General features: G+C 40.6%; 1 protein-coding gene across 6 annotated transcripts in view; it reads left to right on the top strand.

Moving 5' to 3' along the window:
- LOC143808688 (cytochrome P450 2K1-like) overlaps nt 1-15,549 on the top strand; it is a 79,926-nt gene that overhangs the window by 38,677 nt on the left and 25,700 nt on the right. For all 6 annotated transcript variants that reach the window (XM_077291604.1, XM_077291602.1, XM_077291605.1 and 3 more), the window contains 4 exons: nt 2,658-2,820; nt 5,361-5,510; nt 7,567-7,727; nt 11,640-11,816. In XM_077291604.1, coding sequence (XP_077147719.1) covers nt 2,658-2,820; nt 5,361-5,510; nt 7,567-7,727; nt 11,640-11,816 — 651 coding nt within the window. The remainder of the gene's footprint in view (nt 1-2,657; nt 2,821-5,360; nt 5,511-7,566; nt 7,728-11,639; nt 11,817-15,549) is intronic.

Raw genomic sequence — 15,549 nt, 5'->3', positions numbered from 1 at the left:
CTATTTTGGTCTCATCTAACCACATGACCTTCTTCCATGCCTTCCCTGGATCAACCAGATGGTCATTCGCGAACTTTAAATGCCTTGACATGTGCAGGCATGAGCAAGGGGACATTGCATTCTCTGCAGAAATTTAATCCATGACGGCATAGTGTGTTACTAATGGTAATGTTTGAGACTGTGGTCCCAGGTCACTTCTGGTCATTGACCAGGTCATCTCTGTAGTTCTGGGCTGATTCCTAACCTTTTTCAAAGTCATCCTTTCCCCATGAGGCAAGAACGTGCATGGAGCCCCAGACCGAGGAAGATTGACAGTCATCTTGTATTACTTCCATTCTTTAATAACTGTACCAACAGTTGTTGCCTTTTCACTAAGCTGGTTGCCTACTGTCCTGTAGCCCATCCCAGCATTGAGCAGGTCTACAATTTTGTCCCCGGTGTCCTTAGACAGCTCTTTGTTCTTGGACATGTGGAGAGGTTTGAGTGTGCTTGATTGAGTGTGCGGACAGGTGTCTTTCATATAGATAACAAGTTCAGGTGCAATTAATACAGGTAATGAGTGCAGTGTAGAAGGGTTTCTTAAAGAATAACTAACAGGTCTGTGAGAGCCAGAATTCTTTCTGGTTTGTAGGTGATCAAATAATTATTTCATGTAATAAAATGCAACTTAATTACTTGAAAATCATACAATGTGATTTTCTAGGTTTTATTTTTAGATTCTGTCCCTCACATTTGAAGTTTACCTTCAATAAAATGTACAGACCGCTTCATTCTCTGTTGTTGGGGAATCTTGTAAAATCGGCAGTGTATCAAATACTTATTTTCCCCACTGTATATTCAACGAAGAAGTCCAGAATGGGGCACACATATACAAAGATGGGGGACATACAGTATATGCTAGGATAATGGTGGATTTGGGGCACTTTATCCCTTGGGACCCTGTGCAGGTGCCACAATGGTATGTTCCTGATATGCCCAATTTAAAACATGCTCTGGAGGCAGATTCTCACGGAGACTTATGTTCATCCCATAGATCTTTACAGATCATTTACACATTAAGAAAAATGTGGATTTCTCTGAATTAAGACATTAGATTGCAAGATTGCAGATTTCAAGGTGTGTTTGCACATGTAGATGATGTATGAGGGTTGATCCCACTGACAGATTCCCTTTAAAGGAACTGTCCACTTTATATATTCTTTATTGTTAGAAAGGTCAGCTCACCAATGAGAATTATTCAATGGGCCTTTCTATGGATCTCCAGTGATCAGCTTTAATTTGTGGGTCAATATGGCAGTCAGTGTTTAATTTCCATACAGCACCACCACAGGGGAAGTAAAGTATTACACAGTTCTTATTTAAGCCAATTAGATGTCCCTACATGCACATACATGCTGAGTCCTCTTTAACAAAATGCTGTTCTGAAGCCATTTTTCACTCTGACAGAGAGATGAGGGTCTTGAATAGGATAGCCCCTCTTACAAATCGAACAACCTTATTAAACCCATGGATTTAAAACTTAATAAAAGGTGGAGCATGCCTGGGTGATGGTAAAAATATATATTTTTAAAAATATATCTGAGTTGCTCTTCAGTTGACATGTCCTTAGCAGACAATATATGTAAATACACAATGACCAAAAATTATTGACTTTTGGCCAGTGAGAGCATAAATAAGTATCTGTGATTATATTTTAAGGCTGTAGCTTGCAGCTTTCAAGGGTTTAGCAGGTGAAAGTTTTTGTGATTCCAGTTACTACAGACACATACCCTGTTTGCACTGTTCAACTGTAACATTATATTAATGTTTAAAATCTAAGGCTGGGTTCACACTGCGTTGAACCCGTCTGTTAGACAGACTACATTACACCGCGGCATAAATGCGGTGTAACGTTGTCCGTAACCCCGCCATTAAGTTCCATGTCGGACGCATCGCTAGCGCATGCCCACAATGGGCGTGCACTAGCCATGTGCCGTCATTGAGTGACGGACCCTGAGACGCGGGCTGCAGCGGATGATCTATCTGCGCTAACGATGGTGCCAAATCGGCACTTGCGTTACAGCAGCCCGTTTAATGTATGTGTTGAACGGGCTGCTGTAACACAGTGTGAATCCAGCCTAAGTTGTAGTGGAAAATAAAAGGCCAAACATGGATGATGAAAGGACCTACAGAGTGCTACTGTATCTGAGCCTAGTTGTGGTGCAGCCCTGTCACCCCAACACACGTTTCACCAAGCTTTGTCACATGGCATGAAATGCAGGTATACAGTATATTTCATTTGACAGGACTATCACATCATATTTTTAAAAACAATCCTGGGAATTTTTGGGCATCCTGGACAAAAAAGTGAAGGAGTTTACACAATCCCAATGTGAAAATGGGTTGTTTTGGATGTATTGGGGCAGACCTATGGGCAGGGCAAAAGTTTCCCTAATTTTCCAACAGAAATGTTGATAACTATGCATAATTGCACTAGCAGTTTTGTGGATGGTGAGTGTCTCTCTCCTCTTATTTTCTGAGTAGACTCCTTTGCCTATGAAAATGAAAAGGGTGATGAAAAGATCTTTAGGTAATCAAATTATTAAGTCCAAAATTAAGAGTCATATTGTCAGAATTTCTGGAATTTTGAATTACACAATATCCTTTTAATTTTACAGCTCTCTAAGAAATACGGACCCATATACACCATACAGTTAGGAGAGCAGAAAGTCGTTGTGCTTTGCGGATATGAAACTGTAAAAGACGCTCTTGTCAATCATGCAGAAGAATTTTCTGGAAGACCAAAAGTGCCAATGTTTGAGGATATATCAAAAGGACATGGTAAAGGGGAAGGAAGGAGTTCCCTTCCTTGTTCAGATCAACTCAAACATTGTCAATTCTGATTGTGGGTTGATGACAATATACTCCTGTGTAGTTGTTACCATCGGCAGAATCTTCACCGGCCATCCCAAGCTGAACCTAAAGTCACCCCGGCTTTATTTTTTATCATCTTCTCCATTAGCCATTGCTACAATGTGCACAACATCTAATGTACAAAAACATCTAATTATTTTGAGAGCTATACTGAAAAAAGTAGAAAATACTTTTTGTGGGATTTGGTTATGGGAGTTTCTTTATTGAATAATTTCCCCCCCAAAAAAGAAACAAACAACAATACATTCAAGTAAAAAATAATGTTTCACCAAACGGATTGTTCCTTTTCAATTAAGTTTCTCACCACTGTAGTTTGCTAAAAAAAAAAAGTTCTTACTTCCCTTGGTCCACTATTGAGTCTCATGGTATGGTTGCCGAACTGTTGATGTAATGTGAGCTCTGATCGGGGGCATTATGTCTACACGGGAACATCCCACTAGAGCCACTGAGCTCACTGATTGGCTGCCACACGTGATGTCAACACTAGAAAAGCAACGGAGACACGCTAGTGAGTACAGAGCATTTTATTTTATAGCAAACTCCATCCAGAGGTTGAATTAAAAGGAAACAAACATTTTAATTTTAAAATGAGCAATGTCCTTACTCGATTACAACAAGAAGTTTGAAAATATTAAAATTTTCACGTTTTATTTCTTCTTAATAAATCCAAAAATATTAAGAAATGTCAGTACCAATTTGAAATAATAAGAAATCCCTATGCTTCCTACAAAAAATAAACAGTATAAAAGATTTTGTTGAAATGCAAAAAAGAAAAAAATATTAATTACTTTTAGAATGCTACATAGCAAAATATTATATTTTGTTATTGGCTTCACTTCACGACGTAGAATATTTCTAGCTTTCATGGTAAGATGCATTTTTTTTTACCCCATATCACAAGTAAGAAGCTAGAGGTAGGGGTGTGTTATGACCCCAATGGCGAGGGTCTCAGAGGAACGTGGAAGTCTGCAGAATACAAAAATCCAGCTCATAGGGCAGTGGCAACTGGGTTGACCATATATCTACTCCTAACGCCAACACTAGCAGTAGCCGGGGATCATTCCTACGTTGATTCTAGATGACACGCGCCAGCCGGAGAATCTAGCTACCCCTAGTAGAGGAAAAACAAAGACCTTTCTTGCCTCCAGAGAAGGGGACCCCAAAGCTGGATAGAAGCCCCCCACAAATAATAACGGTGAGGTAAGAGGAAATGACAAACACAGAAATGAACCAGGTTTAGCACAGAGAGGCCCGCTTACTGATAGCAGAATAAAGAAAGGTAACTTATATGGTCAACAAAAACCCTATCAAAATCCACACTGGAAATTCAAGAACCCCCGAACCGTCTAACGGTCCGGGGGGAGAACACCAGCCCCCTAGAGCTTCCAGCAAAGGTCAGGATATAGATTTGGAACAAGCTGGACAAAAATACAAAACCAAAACAAATAGCAAAAAGCAAAAGGCAGACTTAGCTGATATAACTGGAACCAGGATCAGTAGACAAGAGCACAGCAGACTAGCTCTGATAACTACGTTGCCAGGCATTGAACTGAAGGTCCAGGGAGCTTATATAGCAACACCCCTAACTAACGACCCAGGTGCGGATAAAAGGAATGACAGAAAAACCAGAGTCAAAAAACTAGTAACCACTAGAGGGAGCAAAAAGCAAATTCACAACAGGGGTGAAGCTTGAATTAAATCTTTTAACAAAAAATAATTTTTCGATTAAATTAAATTTTTTGTGTTAACTATAAGTATACATACATATTTTTTAATTTTTAATTTTAGGAACTTGCTTTTGAATATCAAAAACCATATTTAAAATAAAAAGATATACATTTTTCAGTTCTGACACTGGCCTCTGGGTTTTTTTAGATTCTAACATCCACATGTAGATTAACCTCAATGAACAGGCACTGAACCATCTTTTGTATTGAAACATCTAATGAGCTAAGACATTGTCTACTCTGATTCTTGGACCCTGTGTTATTAGGTGTCTAAAAAAGTGTTACCAGTCATTGTAATCTTGTCTATGATGATAAGGAGTCTCCTGAAAACTCTTCCGTAAAAGACAGGAAGCGTGGGTTTAAAAAAGTCCCAGTTGCCAGTGTGAAAGTTGCGAGATCACAATTTTTGTTAGCCAGAAAAGATTGCGATTTGAAAAAAATTATTTTGCATGGGGGAGCAGACTGACTATCACATTGTTCTCCCTGAGATAACCCGCGGTCGGAGGCTTTCTCATAGAGAAAACAGGTGCGCTTGGCCAAACAATCGCTCTTGAGCATAGGAGAGTCGTCTGAGTTGGGTGTCGAGCAAACTATGGTTCATAAATGGATTAGATAAGTGTAAAATAATTTTTGACTCTTCAACAGTATGATTAGGAAATGTTACCGGCAGCATTGTATATCTGTTATTAATGTCTTATTTATTGCGTAATATGTCCTTAGGAGTAATTTTTGCTCACTATGAGATCTGGAAAGTGATGAGACGATTTACTCTGTCAACACTTCGGGATTTTGGAATGGGGAAGGAAGCCATCGAAAATACGATTTCTGAAGAAAGTGAATGTTTGGTAAAGAAGATCAGATCTTATAAAGGTTGGTGATGTTACCCCTTTTTAGGCTACTTTCACACTAGCATTGCTGGCTGTATGTCGCAATGTGTCGTTTAGGAGAAAAATGCATCCTGCAAAAATGCCCGCAGGATGCGTTTTTTCCCCATAGACTAACATTAGCGATGCATTGCGACATGTCGCAACCGTCGTGCAACGGTTGTGTCGTGTGTTGGCGGGCCGTTGGCACAAAAAAATGTTACATGTAACGTTTTTTTGTGCGTCAAGTCCGCCATTTTCGACCGCCCCCTCCTCTCCGGACCTTACAATGGGGCAGCGGAAGCGTCGTAAGACTTCTTCCGCTGCCCACGTCGGGCATTTCTTTCACAACGCGCGTCGGCACGTCATGCCGATGCATAGCGACGGCCCCATGCTGACGCTAGTGTGAAAGCAGCCTTATTCTTTCCTGAGCTGTGAGCTCTACTATCCCCTCAGTATCATAAAATCACTGTAAAATAGCTGGTGTCCGCATTCCCTGCCTCAGCTTTTATATTGGTTAAGACAGTCCATTCTGATGCCATCTGATATCTGTAAAACATTATGGGGAAGTCCTAAGGTCATGTAAGTCTCTTCTGTCTAATATAATCTCTTGCTTTGTGTAAAAAAGCTGACAGATATATTTGGGGGGGTCGATTTGTGCGTATGGAATTGCAAGTTGTTATAATTCTCCAAGACTTGTGAATTTCATAAATTTCGACTTAGAATCTAATCTTGAATGCAGCTAATCCATTTCATCATCGGTAACAGGCTCACTCTAACCTTTATTCACACTGAAGATTGGAAAAACTGATGTTGTGATAGTAGGAACAATACCAGGTTGCATTTTAAATGCAGCTAAATTGTTCTCAGGTCATGCATGAAAAGCCCAAAACAAGGGGAATAACCAACTCCATGATAGATGAAAATGAGGAGAACAGAGGAGTATTGCGGTTTAAAATAGTACAATTTTATTAGAAATAAGTTAGTTCAGAAATATTACAAAGTAGAAAAGATAGTTGTAAAGTGTACAAGGACAGAAAAAGGGGACCACCGATGCCATTCAACAGCATAAACCCACAGTATGAAGAGGCAAGATGCAGCTATAGCCAGTCAAAAATGTCAGCTGATAATATACCATAGAAAGTGAAGGTTGCTCGGAGCAGCGCTTACCGCAGTATGAAGGGCGCTATAGGCACCGGACTGGATCCTATATATCCCAAATGTTGATGTTGTGATAGATAGGATACACAATCAAAGTTTGATCAGTAAAGGTCCGACCACCTTGACAACCACTCAGAAGAATAACCTTAAGCTCCATGGCACCAATTTTAAAGATTACAACAAGTTCCCCCTTCTACTAGTTGTTATTCATAATAATGGTGTCTATACTTTATCAGGAACCAGGACTTGAATGAATCTGCTACTGTACCTCTTTATGCCGTACAGTGGGGGAAATAATTATTTGATCCCTTGCTGATTTTGTAAGTTTGCCCACTGACAAAGACATGAACAGTCTATAATTTTGAGGGTAGGTTAATTTTAACATTGAGATAGAGAATATCAAAACTAAAATTCTGATGATCGCATTGTATAAATTATATAAATGTATTTGCATTTTGCAGTGAGAAATAAGTATTTTACCTCTCTGGCAAACAAGACTTGTTACTTGGTGGCAAAACCCTTGTTGGCAAGCTCAACAGTCAGACTTTTTTGTAGTTGATGATGAGGTTTGCGTACATGTCAGGAGGAATTTTGGTCCACTCCTCTTTGCAGATCATCTCTAAATCATTAAGATTTTGAGGCTGTAGCTTCAACCCCTCCATAAGTTTTCTATGGGATTAAGACTGTATATTTTCATCACTACTACAGTAGTAGTAAGATTGACTACGTCCTAAGAAATTGATGTCTTTTTGCTATCGGCAACCCCAATTAGTATTTTTTAGAAGTCTTCAGTGTTGACCACTGGCTATGAATGTGTTGGACACTTACGCCATACATACTCCCCAACCTTTACATTATACAACTAAAACATGAAGACCTTTGTCTTTTTATTGCATTTCCAGGCAAACCCTTTGATAACACCAAGATTATAAATGCTGCTGTTGCCAACATAATTGTCTCCATCGTACTGAGTAATCGGTTTGATTATGAAGATCCTACACTTCTGAAATTATTAAAGATTGTTAATGAAAGTATGCACTTAGTCGGAACTCCGATGGCAATGGTGAGCGTCCAATTTCATATTGCATTTAAAAAGCTTTTCAGAAAATACCATTGAATTGCTATTTTTTTTGGATAGGACTTTATTTTGTGATTGGCCAGGGTCTGAGCCTCAGGTCACCCCAACAGTCAGCAGAAAGAAGGGACCATGTGATAACTAGATCATTGCATCCACCTTAAAACCATCCAGTAAAAAGTTTCCCTCTCTGAATGCTTTCTCAAAATCCAAATAGGATTACTTGCTGTCATGGACAGACTCATAATCAATCTGTTTTAGTGACCTCGCCATAGAACAAGGTAGTAGCCGACAGCTAATTTAATAACACAATGCACTTTGAACATGTTTTTGGAAATTAATTACTAGAGGCGAGTGGATCAGGGAAACTAGAAGTGGATTGTGTGGTTTTTTTTTTGGAAATTCGATTTTTGGATAAGTTATTTTCCACTAATTGAATGTCCCTTATTATGCTTTTAGGTCTGAAAAGACCCCAGAGCATAATAAAATTAATGTGAAAAAAATAAGAAAGATCCGGCCCCTCCACTGCTCACTGCTACCTATACAGTTCTCGTCACATCTTCAGATTGCCACCACTTACGTTGAAATAACCATGCCTCGCACGTTGGGTTGAGATTTACATCTCTGATGATGCCTGGGAGAGCTCTGCATAATCGAGTGAAAGATCACAACGTATTGACATCACGATGTGGGCATTGACTGTGCACCAGCATGCGCAGAACTCTCCCAGGCCTCGTCAAAGATGGAGCTCCCAGCCCAAAGTGAGAGACCCAGAGAGTTCTTTGCTCATGATCATGACATTAATCGGAAGACGCAGTAAGGAGAGGCTAGACAAGTGAGTGGTGAGATGAGTGTGAGGATTTAAATATTTAACATTTTGACCGACTATTTTTTGGCTCAATCTGCACAGAAACAAATTGCAAAAAAATTCAGCCTATTGGTGAATACAGATTTTTAGAAAATCTAGCAGAATTCAATTCTGCTCATAGAATTTGATCATCTCTATTGCTAACAATACATAAATTATCCATCTTAGTAATTTATGATCAGGCAGACTGTTCTGTCCAAGACACTGACTCAAACTGATGGTGTTGCTGTTAGAGGTAACACCATCTGGCTAAGACGAGCAATGTGCCATATATTCCATAATGCTCTCCACTTCCTCCCATTAATACACTGGCTAGAGGCAATAAACATTAATTCAGGCTGAATTTGATAGTACAATTGCATGAATGGTTGTTTGGTTGTTGCCATTGGTGGTGATGCTTGTGCAGCTACTAGCGGCTCCTACCTTCTTAGCCAGGGTAATGTTTTTTTCTTTTACACCACCCTGTCCACTGCCACGTTTCCTTTTCTATACATTTTATACAACATTGTAATTAACATTTTACAATCTTTTCTACCACAATTATTAAACCCTTGAGAAAAAAAAAACAGTGTAGAAATGCTAGATAGGTAGGTACACGTATAGAGAGCAAAATGTGGCAGCAGGCTACAGTGTAGGTGTCAAGTGTACGATTGTCAAATTTTACTAATAAAACAGCTGTTCAAAAACAGACATACACCGTTAAATATCTACATTTCTTTTCTATTTTTTCACCAAAATTGAAGTTTTATTCCAAAAATGTTAAAATTATAAAATTCTATGTAGGTTCATCACAAAAATCTAGCACACGGTGCTGCATTAGTGTAGCGTGTATAGATGTATGGATGTGAAATTTTACTAGTAAAACAAGCATGCACAAAAAATATTTACCGTATTTTTCGGATTATAATAAGCTCTGGATTATAAGACACACCCCAAATTTTGAGGAGAAACATAGGAAAAAAACTTTTTTTTAATAAAATGGTGGTGATTCTTATAATCCATGCTTCCTTGTTGTTTACTGGGTGTGGTGGCTGCAGTGATGCGGGGTCCCAGGGTCGCTGTTGGAGGAGGCAAGAGTGGAGCATTGCTGCATGCTGGGATAAGGGAGTGTTCAGATGTGCGGCACGCTGCTGCGGGGGCACTGCCAACATTTTGTGAGAGGCCAGAGCCCCCACAGTTCCATGGTTTCGTATGCTGTGGACTCTAAGGAAAATGGCTGCTGGGTGCAGTGCATGCGCAGATGGAGATCTCGGCATCAAGATCTCGGGAGCATCGGACACCACCCACAGAGGCACGCCACACATCTGGACACCCTCTGCAGCCTGCAGCAAAGCTCCACTCTTTCCTCCTCCAGCCGAGACCCTGGGACCCTGCTCCACCACGGCCGGTAAGGTACATGAGCATTTTAGGACGCACCCCTATTTTTCCCCAAAATTTGGGGAAAAAAGTGCGTCTTGTAATCCGAAAAATACTATATTTGCAACATGCATGTTTGTGAGGTAGACTAATAACAAATGTTACTCAAGCCTGGAAGCACAATTCTAGCAATTGGGACTGTACTCATAAATTAGACAATTATAACTTATGCCCTTCGCATAAACGAATGAAGTTCAAAAGAGTGAAAAAAATCTAAAGTTTCCTTGAAAATATACCTTTTTATTGAAAAATGCATAAAACAAATTTCATGTAAGTAGTAAGTGTACTTCATACAAAGTAACTCGGAGAATGGGACAACCATATGTTCCTACGTCAAATATTGTATAAGTAAGGAAGCATGAGGATGGTAAGACTATTAATGTGTATATCAAGGTTATAAAGGACAAAACAATCTGGTCCGGGCTCTGGAGGACTTCAGGCTATTGGGGGGAGCTGGCTTCCCCTATCTACATGCAACAGACAATGCCTGTCACTAACATTAATGTATCAGCACACATTAATTAAAGCAGTAGAATAAAATATGGAATTAAAAAGTAATCAGTGGAGACAATCAAGTTTTACAGGTATTGCTGCTGATTGGCTGCATGTTCCTCCACCCTGACATGCTCAGTCAGTCACCCTTCTGGTGCAGTTATGCAACACATTACCGTTTGAAGTATTTAACCAAAGTATTACGGTGTTTTCTTTATATATCTATTGCTGAGCTGTGAGCTTTGACATCTTACAACTATCATGAATAACCTAAAATGGCTTCTGTATTCCTTGCATCAGCTTTTATATAGGCTATGACGGTCCATCCTGAGTGACTGTTCTATACCATGTGACATAATAGCAGGAAGGCAGTATAGGGAGCCCTGTATGGTCGCACCTGAAATCACGTGAGCTTTATGATTCTGATGCAATCTTCTGCAATGTGTTAAATTGTAACAGGAATTTTGGGGGCGATTAAGGTGAACTGAGTCACAAATACTGAGAGAGCCTGCAAAGCCGATCAGAAACAGAAGGGCAAAAAGCTATGCAAAAAATGTGCAGGTTTAAAGAGTTGCATAATGTTGTATTTAAGAAGTAAATGAACACTAAATAGTAAGCATACAAGTGGATGGGGTCTCTGGATTTTAAACTTTTGTATGCAGTAAAACTGGAGTGCCAATAAGTGCTATAGGATCTTATCCAGAATACAAAGGAGAAAGTAAAAAGGGATTTGCTCACCTTGGAGGGTTGTGACAGTCACAACCCCTTAGTCAGCTGCAGATTCACCAAATGATAGGGTACAAACTTGGAGGTAAAGTGGACGTAAACACGCGATGTCGAGGGTTCAATATACGATAAGAGGCGAGATGCAGTATGGATGAGGCTTTATTTTCATGATAATCATACCTCTTAATCAGGACTAACCACAATGAACAATCATCATTATTGGTCCCAATGAAGAGGTATGATTACCTCGAAATGCGTTGACATATAAACCGCCTCCACACTGCATCTTGCCTCTTATCTCATAGTATAGTGTTTTACATCCACTTTGCCTCCAAGTTTGTACCTTTTTAAGCTTTTGTAACTTTTCTTCAACGATTCATCTATTTTATTCTCTGCAGCTATATAATGCATTTCCAACAGTGATGAGCTGGTGTTCCACAGTCCACAAAACAGTGATGGAGAACGTCGATGACATGCATGCATTTATTCGAGAGACCTTCACCAACCAGAAGAAAGAACTGGATGACAATGACCAAAGGAATCTCATCGACTCGTTCCTGGTGAAACAAAAGCAGGTACAGAAATGTGAGATGACTTAGTTTCTAATTTAGCATATCTCATGGTGATGTCATTTTGACGGCGTGTTTTTAGTAGTTTACGTTATCACAAGTCACAAAATGAGAGACACCTATGCTAAAAGCCTTCAGAGAACCACAGTCTACAGTCACCTGGTCAAATGTGTGCAAGCTTAAATAAGATACACTCAAAAACACATAAATAGGTTTCTTCCCAGGAACAAGTAGGACCCACAGAAAGTGTGCTAAACTGGAAAAAAAACTTTATGCATATATCAACAGTACAATAGATATATAGGTAAAAGAACACCAATAAAAACACAATAAAAAAGGCATTACATGTGCACTGTTCCCTGAATGGCAAACTATGGGGTAGGTGGCAAACCAGGCTGCAAACTGGTGATATATAAAAATTGAAGTAAGGAGATTAGCCTAATTTGCCCACCCTGTTATCATAGTATATATGCCAATATGCATCCAATTGCACATTAAAAACTCAAAAAACATAGTGAAAAACACTATACACTAATAAAGTAGGTAATTACCCTACTCACAGCTACGCCGTCCATCCAATTGAAAGAAGAACAACACTCGGTGGGTGTACGGAGGTCCTTTGCGAAATAAAGACTCAAGTAGAGATGTAATGTATCGAACAGGCAGCCTCAGCCGGTAGCGTGCCTGAATGCAAAAAAATAAGATAATGTAGCTACAGTTACAGCAGCGTGTGATGTCACACAGTCCAAGGAGCACGGAAGCCGCTGTAATCTGCCAGTCCTAGTCCTTATGCATTTCGGAAAACTCGATTTCCTTCGTCAGAGGAGACTGTTACCATGCTATACCCAGTGGCTTCTGTGTCCCTATCCTGCAGCAGATGTACATACCTATTGTAAGGAGGCTAATGGCCATGTAGTCAATGGGAAGTATGTGTCACAGAGATGGCTGCGCTCTGTGATGCATCCCAAAGTATCTTCTTTAGTGCATGTAAGCATTAAGAGGTTCGTTTGGTGCACATGGGACTGGTTGCGGGTAGCTATGAGAGATGGACGGGTCTGGCTACCCATATACCTCACCTGTTGTGAAATTGGATTTTGGGCTCCCCCGGTGGCCACTGGTGGAATTGAACTGGTGTGCATCATCCCCTCTGTTCACCTGTTTCCATCAGGATGTGGGAGTCGCTATTTAACCTTGCTCCTCTGTCACTTCCATGCCGGTCAACATTGTAATCAGAAGCCTTTCTGTGCATGTTCCTGCTACTAGACAACTCCCAGCTAAGTTGGACTTTTGTCCTCGTTTGTTTTTGCATTTTGTTCCGGTTTACAGCTGTAGTTTCGTTTCTGTGTCTGGAAAGCTCTTGTGATCTGAAATTGCCACTCTGATGTTATGAGTTAATACTAGAGTCTTAAAGTAATTTCAGGATGGTATTTTGATAGGGTTTTCAGCTGACCATGAAAGTGCCCTTTCTGTCTTCCTGCTATCTAGTAAGCGGACCTCAATTTTGCTAAACCTATTTTCATATTACGTTTGTCATTTCATCTAAAATCACCGCCAATATATGTGGGGGCCTCTGTCAGCCTATCGGGGAAATTTCTCTAGAGGTGAGCCAGGACTATATTTTCCTCTGCCAGGATTAGTTAGTCCTCCGGCCGGCGCTGGGCGTCTAGGGATAAAAACGTAGGCAACGCTACCCGGCTACTGTTAGTTGTGCGGCAGGTTTAGTTCATGGTCAGTTTAGTTTCCATCCTTCCAAGAGCTAGTACTCATGTTTGCTGGGCTATGTTCTCTTGCCATTGAGAACCATAACAGTTTGACCGGCCGCAAAGGGTTAAATTAATTGACAGAGAAAGGAGAGAAAAGAGAAGTCTGCTGAAGATTTTTTTTTTTTTTTCCCTTCCCTTCAGTTCTGAGTGTGCTTGTAATTGAATCTCTTGCAAGTCTGCCTATATTGCAGCCTTTCTCTCTCTCTCTCCTTCTAATCCTGGAATGGCTCTGTGTTCACCTGTTTAAAATGGATATTCAGAGTTTAGCTGCAAGTTTGAATAATCTCACCACGAAAGTTCAAAATTTACAAGATTTTGTTGTTCATGTTCCTATATCTGAACCTAGAATTCCTTTGCCTGAATTTTTCTCGGGGAATAGATCTTGCTTTCAAAATTTCAAAAATAATTGCAAGTTGTTTTTGTCCCTGAAATCTCGCTCTGCTGGAGATCCTGCTCAGCAGGTCAGGATTGTGATTTCCTTGCTCCGGGGCGACCCTCAGGATTGGGCTTTTGCATTGGCTCCAGGGGATCCTGCGTTGCTCAATGTGGATGCGTTTTTTCTGGCCTTGGGGTTGCTTTATGAGGAACCTCAGTTAGAGCTTCAGGCGGAAAAGGCCTTGATGTCCCTATCTCAGGGGCAAGACAAAGCTGAAATATACTGCCAGAAATTCCGTAAATGGGCTGTGCTTACTCAGTGGAATGAGTGCGCCCTGGCGGCGAATTTCAGAGAGGGTCTCTCTGATGCCATTAAGGATGTTATGGTGGGGTTCCCTGTGCCTGCGGGTCTGAATGAGTCCATGACAATGGCTATCCAGATCGATAGGCGTCTGCGGGAGCGCAAACCTGTGCACCATTTGGCGGTGTCTACTGAGAAGACGCCAGAGAATATGCAATGTGATAGAATTCTGTCCAGAAGTGAACGGCAGAATTTAAGACGAAAAAATGGGTTGTGCTTCTATTGCGGTGATTCAACTCATGTTATATCAGCATGCTCTAAGCGTACTAAGAAGCTTGATAAGTCTGTTTCAATTGGCACTTTACAGTCTAAGTTTATTCTATCTGTGACCCTGATTTGTTCTTTATCATCTATTACCGCGGATGCCTATGTCGACTCTGGCGCCGCTTTGAGTCTTATGGATTGGTCCTTTGCCAAACGCTGTGGGTATGATTTGGAGCCTCTTGAAACTCCTATACCCCTGAAGGGGATTGACTCCACCCCATTGGCTAGTAATAAACCACAATACTGGACACAAGTAACTATGCGGATTAATCCGGATCATCAGGAGATTATTCGCTTTCTTGTGCTGTATAACCTACATGATGTGTTGGTGCTTGGATTGCCATGGCTGCAATCTCATAACCCAGTCCTTGACTGGAAAGCTATGTCTGTGTTAAGCTGGGGATGTAAGGGGACGCATGGGGACGTACCTGTGGTTTCCATTTCATCATCTATTTCCTCTGAGATTCCTGAATTCTTGACTGAATATCGTGACGTTTTTGAAGAACCTAAGCTTGGTTCATTACCTCCGCACCGGGAGTGCGATTGTGCCATAGATTTGATTCCGGGTAGTAAATACCCTAAGGGTCGTTTATTTAATCTGTCTGTGCCTGAACATGCTGCTATGCGAGAATATATAAAGGAGTCCCTGGAAAAGGGACATATTCGTCCTTCGTCATCTCCCTTAGGAGCCGGTTTTTTCTTTGTGGCTAAGAAAGATGGCTCTTTGAGACCGTGTATTGATTATCGGCTTTTGAATAAAATCACGGTTAAATATCAATATCCGTTGCCACTGCTGACTGATTTGTTTGCTCGCATAAAGGGGGCCAAGTGGTTCTCTAAGATAGATCTCCGTGGGGCGTATAATTTGGTGCGAATTAAGCAGGGGGATGAGTGGAAGACCGCATTTAATACGCCCGAGGGCCACTTTGAGTATTTGGTGATGCCTTTTGGTCTTTCAAATACCCCTTCAGTCTTT

The sequence above is a fragment of the Ranitomeya variabilis genome, chromosome 2, assembly GCF_051348905.1.
Source record: "Ranitomeya variabilis isolate aRanVar5 chromosome 2, aRanVar5.hap1, whole genome shotgun sequence".
In the NCBI taxonomy this organism is placed as follows: Eukaryota; Metazoa; Chordata; class Amphibia; order Anura; family Dendrobatidae; genus Ranitomeya; species Ranitomeya variabilis.
This window is presented reverse-complemented; position numbering and strand designations above follow the sequence as displayed.